Here is a 23620-nt window from a genome sequence, read left to right on the forward strand (position 1 = left end):
TGAATTGGAATTGAAGAGCCAGTTTCAATTCAATTCTGGAATTTTGCACAAGCCTGATGAACATAGGGGCTCATGAACATGCCCCCCAGTGTAGCCTACCTGGAAGCTCAACTCGAAGTAAAACCGATTGTTTTCGTTTTTCCGTACTAGTAGGGCTCGGTGACCTCGAGAAACAATGATATGAAAAATCGCCGGATTTCTCATTAAATGACCTTAATGCTGGCTAAGCTTACACAAGTGAAATAGTTTGTAGGTGCCATAGCACATACCACCAACAAGTAGGCCTACTCATCAAAGTTTATATTTTAAAGTGTTTGGTGGCAGTAGAGGTCGTGTTCCATGCATTTTCCTGGAACAAAACTCACTCAGGCACCATAATATTCAATGTCATGTTCTAAATGGTGCATGGGCGGTGACGTAGCTGCTTTGACCAAACTTTGGTGAAACTTGGTGAGGAAAAATTAAGTAGCCTAGCTTTGATGCATTCTGGGAAATACAGTATCGGAAGCATTACTTGTGACTTAGCCCTACATATGGTTTTGTGACACCAGTTTTGAGTAATTTCCTGAAGGGATGACCATGAAAAAGCAGTTTTCATATTATCTCTATGTGGCCATGACATTCCTTGCTAGTAATATTCAGAATCCGTGATCACGTATACTTTCTCTGATTGGCTGAATCAATGCAAATTACACAGGATGGTAAGTGGCTAGGCCTACATGGTTTGGATACATGTAAGCAGGGTGGACAGTAACTAAGTACATTTACATGATGACTGTAGGCTAAGTAGCCTATGATTTAAGTATCTGTACTTGAGTATTAATATTTTTGGAAACATCTGACTTTTACTCTAATACATTTGAAAGACAAATACGTACTTTTGACTCCAATTGAAATATGAGCATTATGAGTAATTAAGTTACTTTTAAGCACATATGAAGTGATTCTTTAAATGCAATAATGTGATGGACCATATTGAAGTAATTTTTTCAATAGTTCAGTTTGTGGTAATGATGCTGACGGCAGGTTATTCATCAGAACATCCTCCATTTAGCCTGGGAGAACCCAGATGAATCTGTTAGCAATTGAAATTTGAGAAGTGGTCTGGTGTTAATTGCATCCATTTGATGAACAGTTGCAAAGTTATGAAAAAGGGTCAAATGTTTTTGTTGGATGTAAGGAACTAAAGGTCTGTTCAAGTCCTATGACCGACTAAAGGATGTATACCCTATTAATTACCAAATAAACATTACATTACAGTACATTAAAAAGGGAAAATACTTGTACATTTGAATAGTTAAGTTTTTTTTTTTTTTTTTTTTTTTAAGTAAGTACTTCTGTACTTCAATTAAGTAAATATCGGACTTGGCAAGTTTCCCTTGTATTGGAGTAATAATTCACACAGTTCATCTATACTTTCACTTAAGTAAAGGAATTGTGTACTTCATCAACCACTGTATGTAAGTCATTGTAAACTACAAGACAGATACCCCTCAAAACCAGAATTTATTTAAATAACATGCCAGTTAAGGTCAGATGATTTTTCTTTTTGTTTACCCTCTTTAAATCATAACATATAGCCGTTTCAATGATTATCCGCAGAGAAAAATACCATAATTTATAAAAGTCCTTTCCTCCCATTCTGAACTCCATGCCTTTCTAAAAAAAATTATGTTTATGCTGAATGTGTAAGAAACTGAACAACTTCCAGAAACAATTTAACTTTTAGGATGCCACTGTGCAAGGAGGAAACAAAACACTGATCTCAACCAAATATTTATTGTGCCTTTTAACTAAGAAAAAAAACCAAAGGAAGGTATGGATTCACAGTCCAACCAAGGATGAAGGCACCAGAATACCCATTTGAAGCAACTTCCCTTGTGCATCCTGATGTTCACCAGTTTGTAGAGCTTGGGGTCTGCCTTGAACTGTGTTCAAGTTTTTTTCATAAAAAACAAAATCTGACCCAATGAAAATTTTAAATATCTCATTACCAAAACCATACATTCAGACATATAAAAGTAGGCACAACAATCCCGACATAAATTTGGATGAAGGAACCATTCACAAAACACTCACACTTCATGTGGTCTCTTGCAGCTGCATACTTACATGCACAGGCCCACGCGCTCACACACACACAGTTATACACTCACAAACACAGAAATGAGTACATATACACACACACAATCTTCAGATCTCTGGTTCCTGATGTAACTGTACAGTCTATGATGTCATTAGAGCTCATCATGTCGGAGCGGTTCATTGCTTGGCTGAATAAATACACCCTCCATAACCTTCCAGTAGTTGTGATAATTGGGGGAGTGCATCCCATGGACCTCTCTCTGCCCACGTATGGGGGAACCGTACTGCTCTCCAGTCACGCTCAGGAAAGCGTCGGTGCCCACGTGTTTGAAGCGCACCGAATCATCCCGATCCCAGTAGGTGCCTCCACACTGCACCATCCAAACATCTAGGTCATCTCCTTCACCACTCTCACCAAAGGCACTCACCTCCTTCAACAACAACCACAGAAAAATTAACACTTGACATGTTTCAACAAAGCTGGGTGCAAAGGGAAATCTGTAGGGCATTAATAAAGGTTAAAGATTTATATTTAATTTCTAGATATAGTAACCTGGGGAGCCTCTATAGGCACATTAACACAAAGTATGCACAGTGTTTTTGTATGTTGTTCATTACATTTTTTACTATTAGGGCCTAATACTATTGTACTTTATTTGTTCTATGTGACACTGTGGTCCTTGTGAAACTCAATCTCCCTTCTCCAGTATGTATGATACATGCCTATATTATAATGAACACAGACTTGAGACTACTGGTTTCTGTAAGACTGGAGGAACACAGGTGTGTAAAACCGATGCACAAGGCAACTTTTTGAACAATGTTGCCAGGCAATGTTTGAGTATTGTTGTTATGGCACGTTCCCTTTGATCTTTGAACATTACACATGGAACCAGTTATGTGGTTGCCCAGCATCACTGCCCATCCATCATCACCTTCTCCTTACCTGATTGTTTGACAGAGGAGAGCTGAAATGATGAGAGTGAAGGTTGCGGCCAGTTGTCATATGAGTGATTCGGATTTGCTGCCCACACTGGATGGGAGATCCACGCTGACAGAGGACATCGGGCTTCCCACGGATTCTCCAGTAGCTGTTCGAATCATCTGCGCTGTCAACTCCCGTCACAGACTGCTGACCGCTACCTGTGGTCATGGTCATGGATAACTCAAATTAACATGCAGAGCTTTAGCTAGGTTTCAACACTTAGCCTATCATGGAACATGCAAAAGGTAAAAGCTGCATGGCGTTGTCTTTGGCAGGTACCTCGGAGACAATTCAGAAAGCCAGTTTAACACGAAGCTGATAACGGCTACTATTACTGCTATAAGCAATAACAAAGACCTTTGCATTACTTTCACCTTCCAGCAGTTAGCTTAACTCGCTATCCTAGCATGCTCATGCTAATACCAGAGCCTTTATTAACGTGTCCTTACCATTAACTATGTCTATGGTCCTTACAGGACTTTGCTAATACCATGGAGATAAAATGGCAAAATCCATTTGAAACCACGTGACGTTAGTGGATCACTAAACATGGCTCTATTGATGGTTATCTTGGGTAGCTAGCCAGCTATACATCCAAGTAAAATACATACACTGTCATAACGTTTAGCCATAATGCCTGTAACGACCCATCTATGTAGATAGCTCATTAAATATCAACCCACTGCTTTCAATGAAGACAAGCCCAGTAGAAAAACTGACATTTAATCAACGAAGGATGGTATAGACATCACTATAAATACTAACTTACCAAGCAAGTCAGAAATTATTTAACTAACTCAACAGGGAACTAATGTTAACGTTAGCTATGCCAGCTGGTTAGCTTACCTGATCCGTATTTTACATCATGAGAATGTAGCCTGACGTTGTGCCTGGTGTTCAGTAGTTTCACGAGAGATCCACATGTAACATAGTTTGAGTCTAGTTCACGTCCTTCACTTTTAGAAAAAATAAATACCAGACAAAGTAAGTTCATTAAAATGCGAATAACTTGAGAGAGGTCCATTCTCTCTATACTGTACAACTGGTTTCGGCAGCTAGCTAGCTGGCTAGCCACATCACAACCACAACTAGAGGTATGGTGAATGGACGCAGCTTGATTCAAACGCCGGAGAATTCAGACCAATCATAGCTTGACAAGTCCCACAACCCGGAAACTCAGTACTTACACGGAACGTAGTCATTGGTCACTGTTTAGTTAACTCATGACGCCACAAAATTGACAAGAAACTTTTCATTGTAGGCCTAGGCCTATTATGTAATAGGAATAAACTGTTAAAAAAAAAATGAAGATGCATGCGAGTCATTTATTTCATCAAGAAAGATAGTAATTTTCAGCACTGCTCACAGCATTAGGCTATGGGCAACTCATTTAGTGGATCCAATGGGAGGTTTGACTATTATGCCGAGTTGGTTGGAGAGATGCCTTTCTATTCTTGTCTTGCGGGTTAGACTGATGATGGCTGACTGCAGGATATCTGACAAAGTCCTGCTTGCGTCTGTTTGTTGTCTGCTTGACAGGTGTCCACTGCACCCAGCAGATCCTTGACTTGATGTCTAAAGGACATGAAGATCAAACAATCAGTACTGCTCTATTTAGGCTCAGAAACAAATCTTGGCACACAGAGACTGAAGAACCTGACAGATAAATTACAACTTGAAGAGAGACCTGGTCAAGCCACTCCACTGGAATTGATGGAATCATTGTCCCTTTATGCTCCAATGTTTGACAGTTGTTCTGACTTTTTGACTAGCACCCATCTGACGTAGTGCCAGTAGACCGCAGAATCCTCTTCTTTGCTGACCTCTTAAGTGAAGGTGGAACTGATTCATTGGTGAAGTTATGTGATAAAGAGCTTTTACCCGAAGTAGGCCTAGGACCGTTGTTTTCCGTAGATGAAACCTCTTCTGTATTCAGAACAAAGAGAGGACTTCCATCTGCCCTTTTAGCTTGCAGGAGTTTAAGTAGGACCCTGGAGACTGTCCTCTCTAGCTCTTTGTAAGTACCCCTTTCCACTAAAAACTGCCTGAATTCATCTTCTAGTTGAGCTGCCTGTGGGTCACTGCTATGAGGAGAAGATGCATTCCCATGCATAGCAGCAGAACTAGATACATTATCATCCTCCTCAGTATTAATCCACTCCTTGTCGTCCATGAGAATCAGTGGTCTGAGAGAACTGATAGGCCTACCGGAGTTAGATACATCAACCATGAATGAGTTACACTGACTGCTGGGTGTAACATGAAAATCACTGGTACCCTTGGAATCCATCTCTACAAAGTTATATCAAGCCAATGTAACCTCTCAGACAAACCAATAATGGTTTGGAAGTCAGTGCCAAGGACTAGTTTTCACTTCAGCATGATTCCCCCTTCAGCTCATCCACAGTTTTGTTCATTGAATGTTGTGTTGTTGACAAAGGATCTTCAGAAGGTTCAGTTAATTGTGACGTCCTCGAACGGCACAAAAAGGCACAAAAGCAACATTTATCCAAACGTAAAATAACATGTCCATAAAGTTGGCAGTTCCAAACACCGGCGAGCCTACACTCTGGTACAGTACATGTCCACTAGAGGGTGTAAAACCCCGGAAAAGGAAGTTATAGAATCTATTAAACGCGCCCTGAGCTGAATTTGAGGTTCATGTTTTTTATGGCACATATGTGTTAAAATGGGTGAGTTTTGTAATAATTTTGCTTCGATAACATATGTGATAGTTTTGTGAAGCATTAGTTAATCGTTTTATGTAATGTGCTGCTAAAAGAGTTGGGAACTGTCCATTTATTCAGTCCGTCTGTCCTATTAATAGGTTTGGATTTGGTCTCGATGCCAACAACTGGTGTGGAAATTGGTTAGCGTTAGGTTGGAAGTTAGTCAACCTCTCGTGCGCAATTGTCACGCGGCAAGGATTGATGTAGGCTAACCTTTTCAAGAAATATGAGGCACTATGCATTCAATCTGTTCAAGTGCAACCAACATAGTTTGCGAACTAGCTATCTTAGAAAAGAGGGAGATAAATCAGCTCTTACATGTCTAATCAGATGGTTAGCTAATCTGCTCTAGCAATTTAGCATTGACATTGAGGTTGCCACTTTGTCCAACGTAAACATGCCACACAGAGCTGTCAGTGAGCGGAATTTTTGAAGACAAATATTGGTCAAGTATAAATAGAAACTACGATAGGTGGAGGCGGATAAGCTAGATAACTTGAATACCCTATCATTATGGATATTCTTGGCCAGTGCATTTTCACGTCGAAGTAGTCTTAATATGGTTACCCACTGGACGTATTCACATCAATTTTGTGACACAGCGTAATTTAGCAGTTAACCTTGAACTGCTGTCGGCCCGGTAGTATATCAGTCTTTCTTTCTTTAATTGATAGCACTTTCGCCTACAGCCAAGTTGAGCGAACATGCCTCAGCCCAAAGTCAAACTGGTAGTGACTGGGGACGATTTTGGGTATTGTCCGAGAAGGAATCGTGGAATAGTGGAATGTTTCCAGTCCGGTGGTGTGTCAAATGTGTCGCTGTTGGTTAATGCCACATCGGCAGTGGATGCCGCAGATCTTGCGAAAAGGTAAGTCAAGCTTTTTCCGAGGACCTCTCAACAAGTGTCAGCTGATACAACCGTCAAACTTTTGCGTAATGTACCATTTCCTTTAACCCTGTTTCGTTTATCAAAGACATCGTATACCCATTGGACTACATGCGAATCTTTCTGAAGGTGCCCCAGTGTCTCATAATCTGAAAGGGTCCACGCTCCTGAATGAGGATGGATTCTTCCATGGAAAGACAGAATTCCGAAAGGTTTTACAAAGCGGACAACTTAACATGTATGAGGTAATATTTAGTTTTATTGTTTTTGAAACATCTAGTGTTGTAAACAGTGGCGGATTTAGCAAATTGGGGGCCCAAGGCGAAGGTCTGTATGCCCCCCCCATCCGATCTTTAAAAGAGAACGAACGAAAAAAATGTAGCCTACCGACTGAATGGTGGATAGGCAGGTAAAGCTAATCTACGGGAAAGTAAAGGTTGGAGAGGAGAAAAAACCCTTCCCCTTTAAACCCTGCATACACTTCTTTACTCCAAAATGAAGATGGAAAGCAGAGAACACACAAAGTGTAGCACTACACAAACTAATAGTCAGGGATGGGCAAGATAGATAGATAGATAGATACTTTATTGATCCCCAGGGGAAATTCAAGGTCTCAGCAGCATACATACAACACAAACACATTCTTTAACAGCAGAAAGAGTAATTAAAGTACATAATATAAAAACACAACTAAGCAGTAAGGACAGTAGAAGATAAAGAATATGCTAAATATACTAAAATACAAATTATACTAACTAAGACTTAATACAATATATAAAAATATACTAAAATACAAATGACAAAAATACAAATTATACTAACACTTAATCTAAATCAATTCTAAAAACAGTATCCACATAGTGGTGATTAATCAATCAGAGGCGCTTGCAATGACTGAGGCAGGGATTGAACCTGTGATTCTCTGTGCATAGATGTTTGCATACATGAGGTCTATTGTCCTGTTTTTTCTTGTAGGGCAGTCAACATACTGGTAAAAAATTGTAAGTATGGAATCCAGTGTTACAAGGATACAAGGATACAAGGAAGTTTATTGTCACATGCATATAGTTACTGGAAGTAAGAAATGCAGTGAAATTATGTCTGGTGTCAGCCTATTTGGTGCAAAATGCAGTAGAAGAGGGGTTTAGTAGAAAAAGGGGCATAGAAAGGTTGGGGAGGATTGAGATTTGGGGGGCACCAACAAGGACAGGGGAGATGGGATAGTGTGCTGTGTATGTGGGGAGAGGGCAGTGTGCAATATGTGTGTTGGAGAAGCTTCCTCATGGTGTGCTGTGTATGTAGGGGAGAGGGGGGGGGGGAATGTACTGCAAGTATGGTGAAGGGACTTACTATTGCAAGCAGAGTACTGTATGTATGATGTATGTGAGTGATGACAGTGAAGATGTGTGTGTGTGGAGGGAGGGAGTGGAGCAGTGACTGTGTGTGTGTGTGTGTAGTGTGTGTGTGTGGGTAGGTGGGGCAGTGTGCTGTAAGTATGTAGAGGATGTGTGTTGGAGAAGATCCTGAAGACAATGTGCTGTGTATGTAGGGAGGAGGGGGGCAGTGTGCAGCAAGTACGTAGGCTCCTACACACAGTTGCGTTCCGTCAACGCATTCCAGTGGGTGTTCCCGACGGTAGCTATGCAAATGACTTGAAGTAAAACCATAATGTGATTGGTTGGTGCCGTCCGTAGATTGGCTTGATTGGCGGTGCCGTCTGTCGGTGCAGCAACAGCTGAACTCCTCAAGCGAGCAGCGGGAAAAGCGGCTGTGACGGACCCACAATTCAGTTCGGCAACGGATCACGTGAGCCCATTTAAAGCAACGCGATGCACGCTGTGTGTGGGAGCCGTTACTGTAGCAAGCAGTGTGCTGGATGTATGTGAGGTGATGACAGTGATGATGTAAGTGTGTGTGTTTTTTTGTGTGTGTGTTGGGGATGGGGGTGGGGGGCAGAAAGGCTAGACAATCAAGGACATGGGTAGATAGATGGAGGAGAAATAAAAAATAATAAATAAAAAGTTCTATGGAGATGTGCAAAAGTTGGAGAAAGTCAGATATGTGTATGTGTGTGTGTGTGTGTGTGTGTGTGTTTTGACGTGTGATGAAATAAGAAAATAAATAAAGGGTCTGTAGCATAGGGGAGAGGGATGTAAAAGTGCTAAAAGTCATGTAGTGTGTGTGTGTGGGGGGTCATGAGTGCTGAGGAGTGAATGTGTGCAAAGTCAGTATAGTGTGAGTTCAGAGTTCGGATGGCCTGGGGATAAAAACTTCTCTTGAGTCTCTCAGTTCTGGCTTTGTGACTAATCCATTGTTAGGATGAGAAGAGTCCTTCAGAATCTTTTGGGCTCTTAGGAGTACTCTTCTGGAATAGATATCTTGTAGAGCAGGGAGTTGAGTTCTTATAGTACGTTCAGCTGAGCGCACTACTCTCTGCAGAGTACTATAATCTATAACTGTGGAGTTCCCATACCAGGTGATGATGCTACCAGTTAGAACACTCTCAACTGCTGAAGTGTAGAAGGCCTTCATGATGGATGTAGAAACTTTGAATTTCCTTAGCTGACGAAGGAAGAAGAGTCGTTGTCTGGACTTCTTCAGAACATATTGAGTGTTAACAGTCCATGTTAAGTCTTCAGTAATGTGGACACCAAGGTATTTAAAAATGTATCAAAATAAAATACTGTATTTTTGTATTTTCAAAATACTACAAAATACTTATTTCTAAAAGCCTTTTTCGTCTATCTCTTCACTTGTACACTACCTGGAAAAACATCTGAAAGCAAGAGACTCCTTCCATAATCAATCAACAGATGAGATATGTATGCTGACCCCTCATGTTAGACATCCCAATATAAACCCCTGCCAGGGTTGGAGCCAGAGAGCAACCGGTGGGGGTGGGGGGGGGGCATGAGCACTGACAGGGGGTCACCTCACGCCACTTTTATCAGTTATTTTTCCAAAATTGCCATATAATAAAGAGCATCCTTCAAGCCTTTTTGGATAACTGAAACTATATGATCATGGGAGAAAATAGTGCAAGACCATAGCGGTCATAGCCTATAGTGTTTAATAGACTAGCACATAGCGTTTAATAGAATAGTTGCATAGACTACAATACAAGTAAATAGACTATAGTCATAAATAAACAGACTCACCACTAGCAGGCCTAGGCTACAGTTGAGTGCAAAATCTCATCATCACTGTGTCTTTCCATTCATTATGACCGCTAGCCAACTTTGATTGTCAAAGTTTTTTTTTTTTTCTTTCTTTTTCCCGTCATCTACTTCCTGAATCTTTGGTCAACGATACCCGGGACACCGAAACACCGGTGCACATGAAATTTGGTGGGTATGTAGCCCCACTAGACTTTACGGAAAAATTTCAATCCCGGGGGCCCTCCCCGTGCTGGGCCCCCAAACCCAAAAAAGCAGTTTTTGAAATAACTACCTGAACCGTGGCACTGAGGATGAAGAATCTTTTTATGGTATGTTGGTCTCAAGGGCCCACATCAACCTGGCCCATAATCACTCATTTGTGATTTGCATACCCCCCTACCACCACCTAAAACCCGGTGATGGCCCTTTAATTCCCCTTCGCCTGTTTGCTTTTCTCCTACTCATATTATAGGCAACTTATTGAGATAATTGTTTTAATACTTATATATTAATTGGTAGGCCTACACTTTACATTTCTGTACTATCTTATACACCAGAACGAGCATCAGGTGGCTGAAATGCAGTCATTTCCAACCTATTCCCAACTGCTGCATCTGCTTTGCACTGCATGACATCTGATTATAATTTCACCATAGGGTAGCCTACACAATTGTAGGCAATGGCTATATTTTGGATATATTTAGGCTAGGCTTAAATGTCACTCGGACAGACCGACAGAATTGTTTGGTTTTTTTAGGCTACTCCAGCCGACAGTCTGTCCTACATTGACTAAACAAATGTTATAGGCCTAGGTTTTTCTACTTGTTTTTACTTGTATGCTTGATTTTGAACTATCTACTTTGTGAATGAAGTTGTAGCCTACTTTCCTTTGTTCAATGTGCATGTTGAACGATGCTGGCAAGCATGTCCCTGTTTCCCTGTCATCATGTCAGTGCTCTCGTCGTTTTTGCTGAACCTTCCAGTGAAGTTTTCTGAGCTGTTAGATTTATAGAACATCTACTTCCGTGTAATAACATGGGCTGATACCACATAAGCCAGTCGTAACTTTTATTATCGTGGGGTAGGCTAGCGCTTTGGGCTTAAGTCGCGATGTAGGCCTAATTCACTACGAAACAGGCATGAGAGGGGAGATTTTCTGACGTTTCAACAACGAAACAGAGTTTGCCATCGTTGCAAGAAATAAGCAAATTTGTCGCTAGATGCCATTTCTCTCGCTAGGGATGGCCAAAACTTAATCTAGCGACAGAATTGCTAAATTGTCAACACTTTCCCAGTCGTCCTTTGTGTTTATCTTTTCGGCATAGCATACGTTACAGACTAGTCCATTTCATTGTGGAAGTAGGGGTGTATGTGTAGGGACATAACCATGAACTGGACATTTTAACTACTACGTCAATGTTTTAAGTATTTCTTAAGAATATTATTACAATTTACCATACTTTAGAATCGTTCATGATGATAAGGGGTTTTTATTTTTTTATTTTTAGGTTGGTTGGGGGCCCCCCTACTAAGACTACTGGTAGGGGGCCCCAAGCAGCCGCCTACCGCCTCTGGTTGTAAAGCAAGTATTGTTTGTCTGTGACCAGAGGGGTATTTCACAAAACCTAGATAAGGGATTAAGCTGGGATTTTTAGGTTATCCTGGATGAATTTAGCCTTGACTTGGTTTCACAAAAGAGATGGCACATAAATTACCATGGGGATTTATTCTCTGCACCTAGCCTGGTCCCGATCAGGCTAACAGCCAAGCTAAGTTAATTCTAATGGTAATTAAGTGGTCTTATTGGTTCAGCTAGCCGTCATTCACATCAGACCTCCGTGCTAATTTTAAGGAGCTTTATTCCATTTATAAACTATTTGCTAAATGTATTTGCTCACAAAACAAAACAGATTGTCTGCCTGCTACCATATGGTTATTATTTTAATTGTGATAGCCTTATAATTATTAACCTAGGCCTAGGTACTCATTGTTTGCTTATTTTATTGATAGACGTTTGTACAAAGATTGTTAAGGCGGAGCAAGATATTTCATCAGGAGCCACTTCCGGGAACCCCGGATCGCCGAGGGGGGGGATCAAAATCCCCCTTTATGCAGAGCAGAGGCAGCGACTGCTCCATTGAAGTCTATGGGCATAGCTCAGAATTTCACCACCTATGCTAAGGTCTTGGTTCTATAGAGTTATGAATGTGAATTTCGGGCACATTTTCATGATCCTCAAACCCTTCTGAACATTTCAGGTACATTTTTAGCATTTTTGAGCAATCCAGTCTGGAGAAAATCAACCTTATATCAGGTGTGCGCCGGTTATTTCTGCCGCTGCTGTTGGCCGGTTGCAACAGGGAGGGAAAGTGAAAACCAGCGCCCCAAGTGGTTGCGTTCCTATTGAAGAGCAGCTCCAATGTTAAGTCCCATAGACCTATTTTTAAAAAAATATTGTGAAGCCAAATCAGCGATGTTATCCACCAAAAATATTTTTCAGTGTCTATACAGTAATAATATTCTAACTGTGAAAATGTCAGACCCTATTTTGCCTTATTTAAGAAAATCGAAATGGCTCCTTTTGTTTCATAAGCGAACTACAAAAGAAGTCGCATTGACTTTACCCTTCAGCGTTACTCCACGGTAGCATGGTTTGTTTATTAGCCTGGTTAGCATTGACACTTAACACTTACAGCTAGCTCTTCATGTGAGTAGAAGCACAACACCAGTTATCCTGACATAAAGGTTATCACCACACGTTCCATTATTACAAAAACATGTTAAACCAGTTAAGCAAATTGCCGTATTGATCAGTTAGAGATTAAGCGCCCAAACATGTGACGTCACATGTCACATGCAGCTGTAGTTCCTTATCACCATGTTACGACAAAAACTCAAAACAATTCAACTGATCCTAAAAATAAGGTATGACCACTTGAAGCAATAGAGGTGACCCCAGTGCCTAACATATGAAAGGCATTAAATTAAGATCCCAATGTGCACCGAGATATATTTTTTCTAAAAAAAAAATCCCATTCACTCTGCTAAACTCTAGGAACGCAACCACTAGATGGCGATGAGATTACTTTCAGAGAGGGTTCAAGCGGAGTAATCAAGGATCTTTGTTACTTTCCCTCCCTACTTACGCTCGTCAATACGTCATCGACACGCCTCTTTATGCAGACAGGATTCGATCCCCATTTCGCGCCCATAGACATGAACTACGACGAAGTATCTTGCTCCGCCTTAACAATCTTTGGTTTGTAGCCTGGGTGTTCCCATGCTGCCTTGCGCGCGATTTGATTCACGCTGCTAAGGCAGGCTGGAGACCATGGAGCAAATTTTAAGCCTGAGATAGGGAACCAATCACAGAACAGGGGAAAGCAAGGCGATGATGAGCTATGCACAGACGCATTTGATAGACATCCGTGGCACCCAACAAACGGATCTGGGCATTTTTTTCAAATACGAGAAAATGAACGTTTGGTTCCCAGACCACGTCTCATTGAGAAGTGGTGGCGCTAGCCAGGCTAAGATGTTTGATGAATAGCCTACTGTAGTTGATTGGAAGTGGAGGGGCAAGTTTTCGAAGGTATTTTCAACTATAATATTAAGGTATATCATATATGCATCTTTGCAGTGGCAAGCGCTTTCTTAAATGATGTTGCGTGCCGAGACAAGGAAGCACTCACACGTGGGTGCATACGTAAATTTGCATTCAGTGGGTCTACCACGCCTACTTCTGCTGTTTTACAGAAATAGCCATGATTCCCCATTCCAAAAAGGATAACTTTACTTCATTGTTAGTCAGGGGTGAAAGTAGTTTTTATTTCTTGGTGGTACTATGATATAGAGTTATAATGCGCGCGCCGAAAATTTCACTTAGCCTAATTATTTATTATTTATTTGTTTGTTTATTTACTGTATTATAGTCTACTTATCAAGCATTCACTAGGACTTCTTATCACTCTAGTATCACTAGATATCTTTAACCCACCTGTATCTGTTTTTGATTATGAATAAATTGCAAACACTTAATTTCAACATTTATTTATTTATTTAGCCTAGTTACTCTGCTCGCTCCCACTTCCAATCGTTTTTTTATATAGGCTACTGTATATCATGAAACACGTTTCTTTGAGTCATGCCTTTTTATTTGGGAGACTGCAACATACTGTAGCGTTTCACTATCATGAACTGGTTTATTGTCACAAAGCACACAATGCAGCATATAACACAGCGGGCCGTGTCAGGCCCAGAACCGAAAGAGGCAGAACTTTCTCGAACAGTAGCCTATATTCTCCGGGGGTCCCGCCCCCCTCTCGCCAGGCTGCCAACCATGAGCATGCCCGGGGTTATGCATAGCGCGGGCACTCCCTGATTGACAGCCGGTCGCTACAATACTTCTGTCCGCTAAAACACTTTCATTATTGCTGCGCAAGATCTCGTTAAACCGTACACGCGCTGTCTGTCTCTTGTCTCTCCAGCGAAACACTGCACACATAAAACCAGAATAGGCTATTGAAACATCAACATATTTTTCTTTAGCGTGTATGTTTTTTTTATTTATTTCGGAGACTTTCCAAGAAACGTCCGTCTGCTAAAACACTTTGGATACCAGTGCACGTTGGCGCAATTAGGCTACTGTACGCGCGCTATAGCTTGCTCGTTGTCTGTCCAGTTGCACGGGAGGTTTAGACACAATTTAGATACAGTTCAGAACGATGTATATGAAATATATTTTGGGGGAAACGTGTTGCTTCTGGTAATTTGACGTTAGCAGTTGTGTTGTCATGCTGAAAGTGCAATATTTTTCAGAGACAGTATAGTTTTCTTTCCGGTACGGCGTACCCTCTCCAAATATTTTAGTGGTACTCCGTACCGGCCAGTACCGGCTTACTTTCACCCCTGTTGTTAGTCTATATCAAAAGCGGTTGTTCACTTTGTGTGAATGACGCTATTTTCCGCGTCTTTTTTATTCCAACCGTGGGCACTTTGGAGCAGAAACGAGAACGCGCACACATCCTGAATTACTTACACCTGGCTTGACATAGTCGCTCCTACTCATCCTGGATTGGCATTAGTGAAACGAGTTGAGCTAGGATGACCAGACAACGCTATGTCAAACCTCGCTTTATCACTTATCTTGGATGTCTTAATTCTGCCTTTGTGAAATACCCCTCGGGATGGTAATTTTCAGAACTTGTTGTAATATTTGCGCTGACAGATGTCTGCATTTCTGAGTACTGTCGTTGTGAAATGTTCATGTCCATGATGTACACTACTTTCACTCCCACCCACTGAATGTGACTGATTGAACCGGAAACTTTCCAGTAAACGGAGTATTTAAATGTAGCACTTTTAACGGCAAGCATTGAGTAACTTTGGGAAGTGATATGGCAGAAAAATATTATCACAGTGTAACTTAGTAAGATATTCAGGGTTCCCATGGGTCATGGAATTTCTGGAAATTTGGAAAGTCTAATCCAGACATGGAAAGTCAGGGAATTTTATCATGTTTGGGTCAAAGTCATGGAATATCAGGGAATTTTGTTGTAGAAGTTTAAAATGTATTTGCCAGAATACATTAATACAAATATTTCTACGCAGAACTGGTATATGAACGCTATACGTTAGTAAATAGTATAGTAAGGCATGGAAAAAAAAATGTTTTTTTGGCAGGGATTTGGATAGTATAAGAGATATGATTTTATGATGTGGTAATGGTACATAGTTGTCTATAAATACACTGTATGTTTAGATAAATAAGAGTGACCAGCAAACCACTTACTGTATATCCCCTGGTGGAGTCTAGTGGTTGCAGAGCATACCCAACACCAATAGATGAACTGATATGGATATTTTCACTGTGCTCATGATGTAGAGCTACTGTTCAGTCAACACAAGGGTCTGTAACTTGATATAAGGAACCTGTTTGTTTTGTTCTAATTATGTTTGTTGTGTTCCCCTGACTGACAGGTTGAGCAGGAGCTGAGAGCTCAGGTGAAGCGCTTCTGTGAACTCGTCGGCCACTTGCCCTATCACATGGATGGCCATCAACACGTGCACGTGCTGCCAGGTAACACAGGGTTAAAGTCCAACTCACCTACCCAGGACAGCACCTGTGTAGTAGCTGTTTGTTTCTTAAAGACACATGGTGGTTTGGTCAAACCCTCAAAAATTGGTCAAGGGAACTCATTTGTGTGTGTGTGTGTGAGTGTGCGCACACATGTGTGTGTTTAGTTTCCTCCTGATGTTAAAACCGGATCTGTATATTTCTATAGTCTCTATGTGCAGTTCAGAAATGGTTACAGCTAAACATACATCTCTAAACATTATTCAATCTATTCATTGAAAACCATCACATTAAAATAGTCCATACAGGACGTAATTTATGCAGTATATAGGTCACACACTAACAAATGTATACATTTTGTTTATTTTTGCATACATTTTTTGGCGAGGCAGAGGTGCGAGAAGTGTTTGCGCAGGTTCTTGCAGACTTTGGTATATGCTACACCCGGATTCCCGTAGAGCCTGGTCTTCACGCATGCCCCAACATCCCACCCCAACTGCATGACTTTTACACCCAGGTTCAGAAAGATGCTTTGCTGTCTGTGGAGGTTTTCCGTCGTCACAGGATCAGGTTACTGTTTATACAGATTTTGATTTGTAAACATCTGCATTTAGCATGCCAGTATTTCTTCATAAGTAGTCTTATAGTCTGTCTTTTTGTTTTGTCATAGATGGCCAGATGTTTACCTGGGCTTGACAACCATGGGAGAGAATATGTCGGTAGCCAACATTAAACAGGCTTTAGGTTATGCTCTTGGAGCCAGATGCCTCGCCAACAGTTTAACTGTACCTTCGACGGGTACACAGACTGATGAAATTGCTGCACCAGACACTGACCGTCCCATTACTGTAGAGCTAATGGTCCATCCTGGATACCCTAGCGATCCTTTGGAGGGAGGGTGTGGTCAAGGTCCAGATGACTTCTCCCAGTCAGAGGATCGCCAACATGAACTGGAAACTCTAACTGACCCCTCTCTGTTGGCATATTACAAGCAAGAGAGCATACAGCTTTGTGCCTTCAGGGATCTTTAAACCTGCTGCTCACTGGAAGACACTTAAAAAAAGGAGAGAAGAAATCACCTCAGTTTTTAAAAACAAAATCTTGATTGATTATAAGGGTTAAATGAGAAGTCATGAGGTGTCAAGCACCAGACACTACCGTTTATTTTATATTGTAACCTCATACTGAAACAGATAGTTGAGCCATGAAGGGACATGTGCCCCTAACAGTAGCTGGATGTTTCACATGTAGCCATTTTGTTTTTAGTGAGACTGAGACTGAAATGTCCAAATCAAATGTGGATTATGGCCATGAGATGTTTTTATCTGGTAATTTTATATGTTTTGTAGGGACTAAAAAAAGTATTTATGCTATTTCAGAAATTTTAAACTGTCATTGTTGGTAACTGAGTGAAGTCTGATTGATATAATGAAGAATAAAGAAAGTTTGATGTCTCTGAATCTGAATTAAGTTTGTCTTATTAAATATGGGGTATCGGCATACGCTTGAGTGTACCGGTTTTTGTTCAATGTATCTTCTAAAGAGAACCCTTTGTCATTCTTACAGTTCCCATAAAGCCACACATTTCCTATACACATGTTAGGTCATACTAAACCATAACTGATCATGATTGCCAGGTTAAATAAAGATCCCATTCTGGATAATTAAAATAACTACCTAAAGCAGGATTCCCACGGTCATGGAAAAGTCATGGAATTGTAAAATCCCAATTTCTAGGCCTGTAGAAATCATGGAATTCAGTAAATTCATTGAAAGTTTCAGAAAAGTCATGACATTTCATTTGGTTATACCAGGGACATACTGTAAGTAGGAGGTGTATCATGTCAAACACTGTGACTGCTTGTTTCCTACTATATATAGAATGTTGGGTGTGTTTGGTGCGATTATAAGTGTATAACTAAGTGTTTCAGACTGAGTCAGAATAACGGGGTGTTGGAACAATGAGCAGCCCCCACTGAGGTCACTGCCTCGTCTAGGCTCACAGGTTGTTGAAGGAGAGCGCCTCTAATCAAGCTCAGTGATTTTATGCTTTTGTGAGAGGGCTCTCTAAAACAAGAATTGAAACCCTAATGAAAATAACAGTGGGAATTCACAACCCTGTTAGTAGTGGTTGCAGCATGTAGTCCAGTGAAAACTTTGAAAATGTCCACTATGTATGGAATTCTACAAGGCTGATTCATAAAACTGGTCTCAATAGGAGTCGTCGAAAGGAAGCCCATAGCCCACATCAAAACATATATGGAGATAGCTTAAGATGGTAAAGGGACATCTCTAGAGAAAACCTGTTAGAAGAACTGGGTAGAAATGAATGTAATGTTGTATTAGAACCTGCAGTGCTAAGGCTTGTGGTTGACCATCCAGAAAAAAAATATTATCCAAAGCACAAGGCTCAAACAACACCAGAGTGGCTGAAACGAGTCAAGTGAGTGTTCTAGGATGACCAGGATGCTGATCTAAACCAGAATGTGGCACTGTTTGAAAGACATGGTCCAGAATTACCACCCCACCAACCCGATCTTAAGAATGGGGAAAAATCACTGGAGAGCTATGCCTAAAGCTGGTACTTTACCTTACAGTACTTATGTAGTAAATTGGCTCTTTACCCAGGATTAATATATGGGGAAGTACAAGCACTTTATCTCAGCTTTTCTATGTTGCACGATAATGAAAAATAGCCATGGGCGAAGCCTAAGTGTTTTTTGTAATCCAGAAAAGGCAGGTGATAACTCTAGGTGGCTGAATTTTTAGTTTTTAGTTTAGTTTAATGAACTTTTAGTCATTTACTCACCCTGAAGTAATATGAAAGTATAGGGGGACTTATTTAATAGAGCCTGTGTATAGTGTCCCCTTGTGGTGCTGTCAAAATTACATCTAGCTACTCCAGAAGCTTAATTGAAAAAATACCACACTGACATTTCACTTATGATTTTCAACCAATTTTTTTTTTTTTTTTTTTACAATTTTTCTTGTAAAAAGATAAAAAGTTGCTGTTTGTTGCAAACTTAACTCTCCATCTTTCATTGACTGGTGTCATGACTTAAACTTTACTGCACATGTTCACTCACAATTTTCCTCATAGGCCTTGGCGCAACTAGTGGTTAATCCTTGACAAGGATGAAAATGGTTACAGCAATTTATTAGGCAATGCCAAACCAACATCACAGACTCATCATACTCCACTGAGTCCTACTCCCCACAACGCATGTCCCTTGACTGAGAGTAACAGTGCTGACTGTTAAGAGGGACATGCATACTGAGATTTGCAGGGGCAGACACACATCAACTCATTTGATACACCAATGTAAAACCATTCATTTTCAAGAGATAGATAAATGTATATGCTTACATTTGTAGGCAGACAAAATTTCATTACCATGTATTCAAAGGGTTCCCTTGCAGCAATGCTGATAATGTGGCTAAAACATTGTGCCTAAGTTGGGGAGAGGTTGAGGGACACTGTTTTAACATCTAACGGTACTATCACATATAAAAGAAGTACATGGAGATGTTTATATTCTTTGAAGTGCCATAGATTAAAACTAAGTTTATTTTGGTCAAAGAAAAAGGGGCTCCAAATGTATATATGCACTTTGCTGACTCCTTAATTTAACAGTTTCTTGATATTCATTCATACCAATGTCAGGATACTGGGAGCCAAAAGAAAAAATACAATTGCATATGATATCTGTTAAATCAGTGTCTAACTTTTTTTTTTCTTCAAAATTAGCATTTTCCATAAAAATTATGTTCAGCCGCACTCTTATACACACACGTACATACACACACACACACACACTCACACACAAATCTCTGTATCCTTCCTTTCATTTTCTGAAATGTTAGTGATAACAAAATTGGTACCTATGGTGCATTTGATAACTGACTAATTAGTGACTTACAAACTGAGGGTGGAGAGAGGGATGGGGTGGGTATTTACCAACACAGTACAGTGCAACTCAAATGCAAAAAAGAGAAAAAAGAAAGTATATTAACTTTTTTACACCACATGTTCAGATGTATACCTCTACCATCTCTTCGCTCTGTGAAGAGACATTTGTCATCACTTAGAAGGGGCAAATAATTCACCTTAAAGAGCTGGATAATGATAAACAATATTCCTCCCCTTCTCTCGGATATCTCATATCCAAACTTCAGTGTGGAAACAGAATGCGGTCCTACCCTCTTTCTTCAAAAAAGAAAAACATGGTGCATTTCCCTATCATAACAACCTAATCACCTTTTTATTCTTTATTTTTTTTTAAACTTAAGAAAATAGTAGAAAGTTAGTAATGGCCTCAAACTAATATCAGGCAGAGAATCTTTGTCGTGTCCACATGAGTCCTGCTTCACAATGGAGCTTGCAACTGGGAGGCGCTTCTCCAGGTCTACTATAATGACAAGTGCGCAGGGAGAGGACGGGGGAGACAAAGCGCAGAAGGAGGAAGAGGAGAGGAAGAGGAACAACCAGGGTACACAAGAAGGTAGAAGAGGGTTGGTTTGGGAGGAGGAGTTGGTGGGAGGGAGGGACTACACACTTGTCAGGTATTAGTCCACTGGCCGTTTCTCGCCATGTTTCTTTGTAAACTCTTCTGCATTCTTAAAGAATTTTTTACGGTCCTTTGAGTATTCTTCTGCTAGGTCAGCACGCAGAGGGTGTTCTGGCTGAGGGTCGTTCACCAGAGCAATGAGCGACTGGATAACTGAAAAGGGAAACAGACAGGCAAATCACAATTAGCAAATTGGAAGTAGAGATACAAATGGTCTATTCTTCTGTGTGAATGTAAGAGCAGCTCAGTTCAACCACTAATTAAACATGCAATGGATGCAAAAATCAGTACCCCCCACACACACACACACAAGGTGTATTGGTGAACATTCACAAATACAGATAGGAAAGACAAAAGAATGGTGATAGAAAGTGAGTACGGTCATTTACCTTGGTCAGTTTTGGTAGCTGGTTTCCAGTTTTCTGCGCTGATAACTGGCAGACAAACCTGTCCTTTCTCGTCAATATTTGGGTGATAGATCTTTGTTTTGAACGTGATCTTAGGGGGTTTGAAAGGGTACTCGGCAGGAAAGATTATCTCGATCCTGAATGCTCCTTTGTCGTATGGGGGGTTGTCCTGTGAAAGGAAGACATGACGGCATAACAGCATTGTGGATGAAATTGGTACATATTCCTGCAAACCATCCAAACTGTGTGGGTTTCCAAACACTGAATTTATGCCAACAAATTGATTTAAAGCTCCATGATTGGACAAAGACAACAGCTAGTTTAAGGACTAGTAAGACCATACTCACAGGAACAATAAGTCCTTGCCAAGTCAATATGTTTGATTCATCGACTTGAATGTTACGGAAATTTTTCATTCCAGATTTACGGATTTCTTCAAGTTCCTGGGGAGAAAAAAATTAGAAAGATTTAGGCACCATTAAGGTATTTGGGTACAAGGACACCCCTTCAGTTAGTGGAACACTGAAACACCACCTTCGCCACTAGAGCAATGAAAGCAGACGGAGCATGCAATTGTCCAGGTAGTAAGTAGTCTATCTAAGTGAACGGCAGCATTATTCAAGTAATTTAATAGAAATGTAGAGCGTGTGTGCGATGAAGTATGATATGGCCTTCATCAAGCAACAAATAACATGCTTTCAATACTTATATGCTCTATGATGGCGAGCCACTGTTCAAAATGAGGAAGTAACAGTGTCCATATAACATCAAAGGTTACACTAATAAAAAGTTAAGATAACGTAAATTAACCCAAATTACACTAACGTTAGCTGACTGTGCTTCTATATGCCGAAGTTATAGCTGCTACTAGTCTACTGATTTGTAAAAGACTAAAAGACTACTGACTGTATGACCAATAATTGAATTATTCTGCAATAACATATGAAATGTTACTGGAAATGACAGAGGCACACCCAACGTTTCTGCTGCCATCACAAGGGATTGAATGAAGTAACCAGTTTCTGTTTCTGTTTATCGATGCTCACAAATAAGCTAGCTACAACCTACTTATCGACAGCACTCTAAAATCTAGGTACCTCGCCAAGTAAGATAGTCATAGCTAACGTCAACTAGCTAAGTAACGTTAAAGGAAATGTGTCCCTTTTAAACAGCATTAGTGTAAACAGGTGGATAATGTTAGCATAATAGAACATGATAACACACAACACAACATACTGTCGTGATGTTTCCTGATATAATGGTTTCGATTTTGGCAAAGTAACGTTAGATGCTAACCCCCGGCGTCCTTTCTTCGCTAAGGCTTTGCTAACGCCAAGTTAGCCAGATATCCTAGCCAGTACCGTATGTCTACGGCTCTGGTCCTAGCTAGCTAATGTTAGATGGCTAACAAGATAGAAGGCACTGGATTGTCAACGATGTATGTTTTGTACATTAATTAAATTAGACATTGCTTACGACATGGTTAGCTAGCTAGTTTAATAATTAAAGTTGAGTTTTAGAGGACACCGTAATTCATTCCTAAACAACACAGAGACTCGTCATCAAGCTAACAAGCTATCGACCTATAAAATGCCCAAACCGGGTTCCTGCACCCTGGCCTTCTGTACCGGTGCTTCCCTTTTCCTCTGATTAGAAGTGTTTAGCTTGCGAGTTAGCTATGGCGTTTCCTTTGGATGGAACCATTCTTAAATCGAGGTGTAGAAACCTTATAAGAAAGATCGAACGCTCATTACTTTGACTTTACGGTCATCTAATGATCTTAGACATGGAACGGGGTTTTAAAAAGTAATCTGAAAAGAATGAGGTGTAAATTCTACCTTATGTAGTCTCCTGCTCGCCGCCATCTTGGATCGCTAGACTGTTTCCCAGAGTACACAGCGAGAGCATGCAAGACTGCATAGTGGGACTGAATGCATCCTCTCCATGATCCTCCCCCATGTAACTGATTCAGGAACAGTCTATTCAGAAGTCATGACCTGTAACGGTTCCATTAACAGTATAGAATAGCTTTGTTTGACTCTTTTGTGGTGCACTACAAACTGAGCTTAACAGCTTTTCTGAAAACATTTGGTTTTGTTTAACTTTTTGAGTTTAAAGCCTATAAGCAACCTAAATGTGGTGCAACTGTAGACTAGGCATGGCCTAGGCTCAGTGTTGGGGAGTAGAGAACTAGCCTACATATTGAAATAGTTTAACAACAATTTGCAGCTTGCTGGTAGTTTAATTATATTCACTTAGCCTAGTTCAATTGCTTTTTTCATGTAGCCAAGTTAACTGAAACTAGGAACCATGTGTTTCTCTATTGAAGGCAAATTGAACAACTCCCTTTGATCAGCCCCCCACCCCCTCCCATTATTTTGCTCTATCCGAACTACTGTGAGCGCATGTCCTGTTGACAATGCATTGGTCAGGTAGGTAGCCACCACCACACCCGTGGAAGTGACCTTTGTAGTGCAAAAAGGGCCTTTGTAGTGCAGAAAACCACCAGGGCCTTACGAACAAGAGTACCGGTAATTGAACATATGAGTGCAATTAGGAGAGCTGATGAAATGTCATCTGTTGCCCGACATTTTCAGTCTACTGGGCACTCCATTGCTGACCTGAGATTTCTGGGTGTGGAAAGGATCCTGCCTAAAAGGAGAGGCGGGGACTTAGATAAAACACTGCTTCAGAGAGAATGTTTCTGGATTTCGGAACTTGGTAGC

General features: G+C 40.7%; 3 protein-coding genes across 5 annotated transcripts; 1 reads left to right on the top strand and 2 right to left on the bottom strand.

Annotated features, from left to right (window-relative positions):
- Positions 1-1763: 1763 nt before the first annotated feature.
- Positions 1764-4177, bottom strand: sdf2l1 (stromal cell-derived factor 2-like 1). Its single transcript, XM_048243947.1, has 3 exons — positions 3917-4177; positions 3032-3228; positions 1764-2516 (listed from the first exon to the last, which is right to left on the bottom strand). Exons 1-3 carry the CDS (start codon positions 4092-4094, stop codon positions 2238-2240), a joined length of 654 nt encoding a protein of 217 aa, XP_048099904.1. The 5' UTR covers positions 4095-4177; the 3' UTR covers positions 1764-2237.
- Positions 4178-5639: 1462 nt separating this feature from the next.
- On the top strand, positions 5640-17155 carry ydjc (YdjC chitooligosaccharide deacetylase homolog). Of its 3 annotated transcripts, none has more exons than XM_048243945.1 (6): positions 5640-5763; positions 6489-6667; positions 6774-6930; positions 15823-15922; positions 16312-16489; positions 16567-16643. In XM_048243945.1, the coding sequence occupies exons 2-6, from the start codon at positions 6504-6506 to the stop codon at positions 16613-16615; spliced, it is 648 nt and encodes a 215-aa protein (XP_048099902.1). In that variant the 5' UTR covers positions 5640-5763; positions 6489-6503; the 3' UTR covers positions 16616-16643. The 3 variants fall into 3 exon arrangements, with proteins under 3 accessions (XP_048099902.1, XP_048099900.1, XP_048099901.1); XM_048243943.1 differs by having other exon boundaries at positions 5656-5763; positions 16590-17155; XM_048243944.1 differs by having other exon boundaries at positions 5657-5763; positions 6474-6667; positions 16590-17155.
- Positions 17156-19059: 1904 nt separating this feature from the next.
- Positions 19060-22839, bottom strand: ube2l3b (ubiquitin-conjugating enzyme E2L 3b). The gene is made up of 4 exons (XM_048244598.1): positions 22733-22839; positions 21242-21337; positions 20877-21063; positions 19060-20640 (listed from the first exon to the last, which is right to left on the bottom strand). The coding sequence occupies exons 1-4, from the start codon at positions 22757-22759 to the stop codon at positions 20486-20488; spliced, it is 465 nt and encodes a 154-aa protein (XP_048100555.1). The 5' UTR covers positions 22760-22839; the 3' UTR covers positions 19060-20485.
- Between the last annotated feature and the right edge of the window lie 781 nt (positions 22840-23620).

The sequence above is a fragment of the Alosa alosa genome, chromosome 5 (assembly GCF_017589495.1).
Source record: "Alosa alosa isolate M-15738 ecotype Scorff River chromosome 5, AALO_Geno_1.1, whole genome shotgun sequence".
NCBI lineage: Eukaryota > Metazoa > Chordata > Actinopteri > Clupeiformes > Clupeidae > Alosa > Alosa alosa.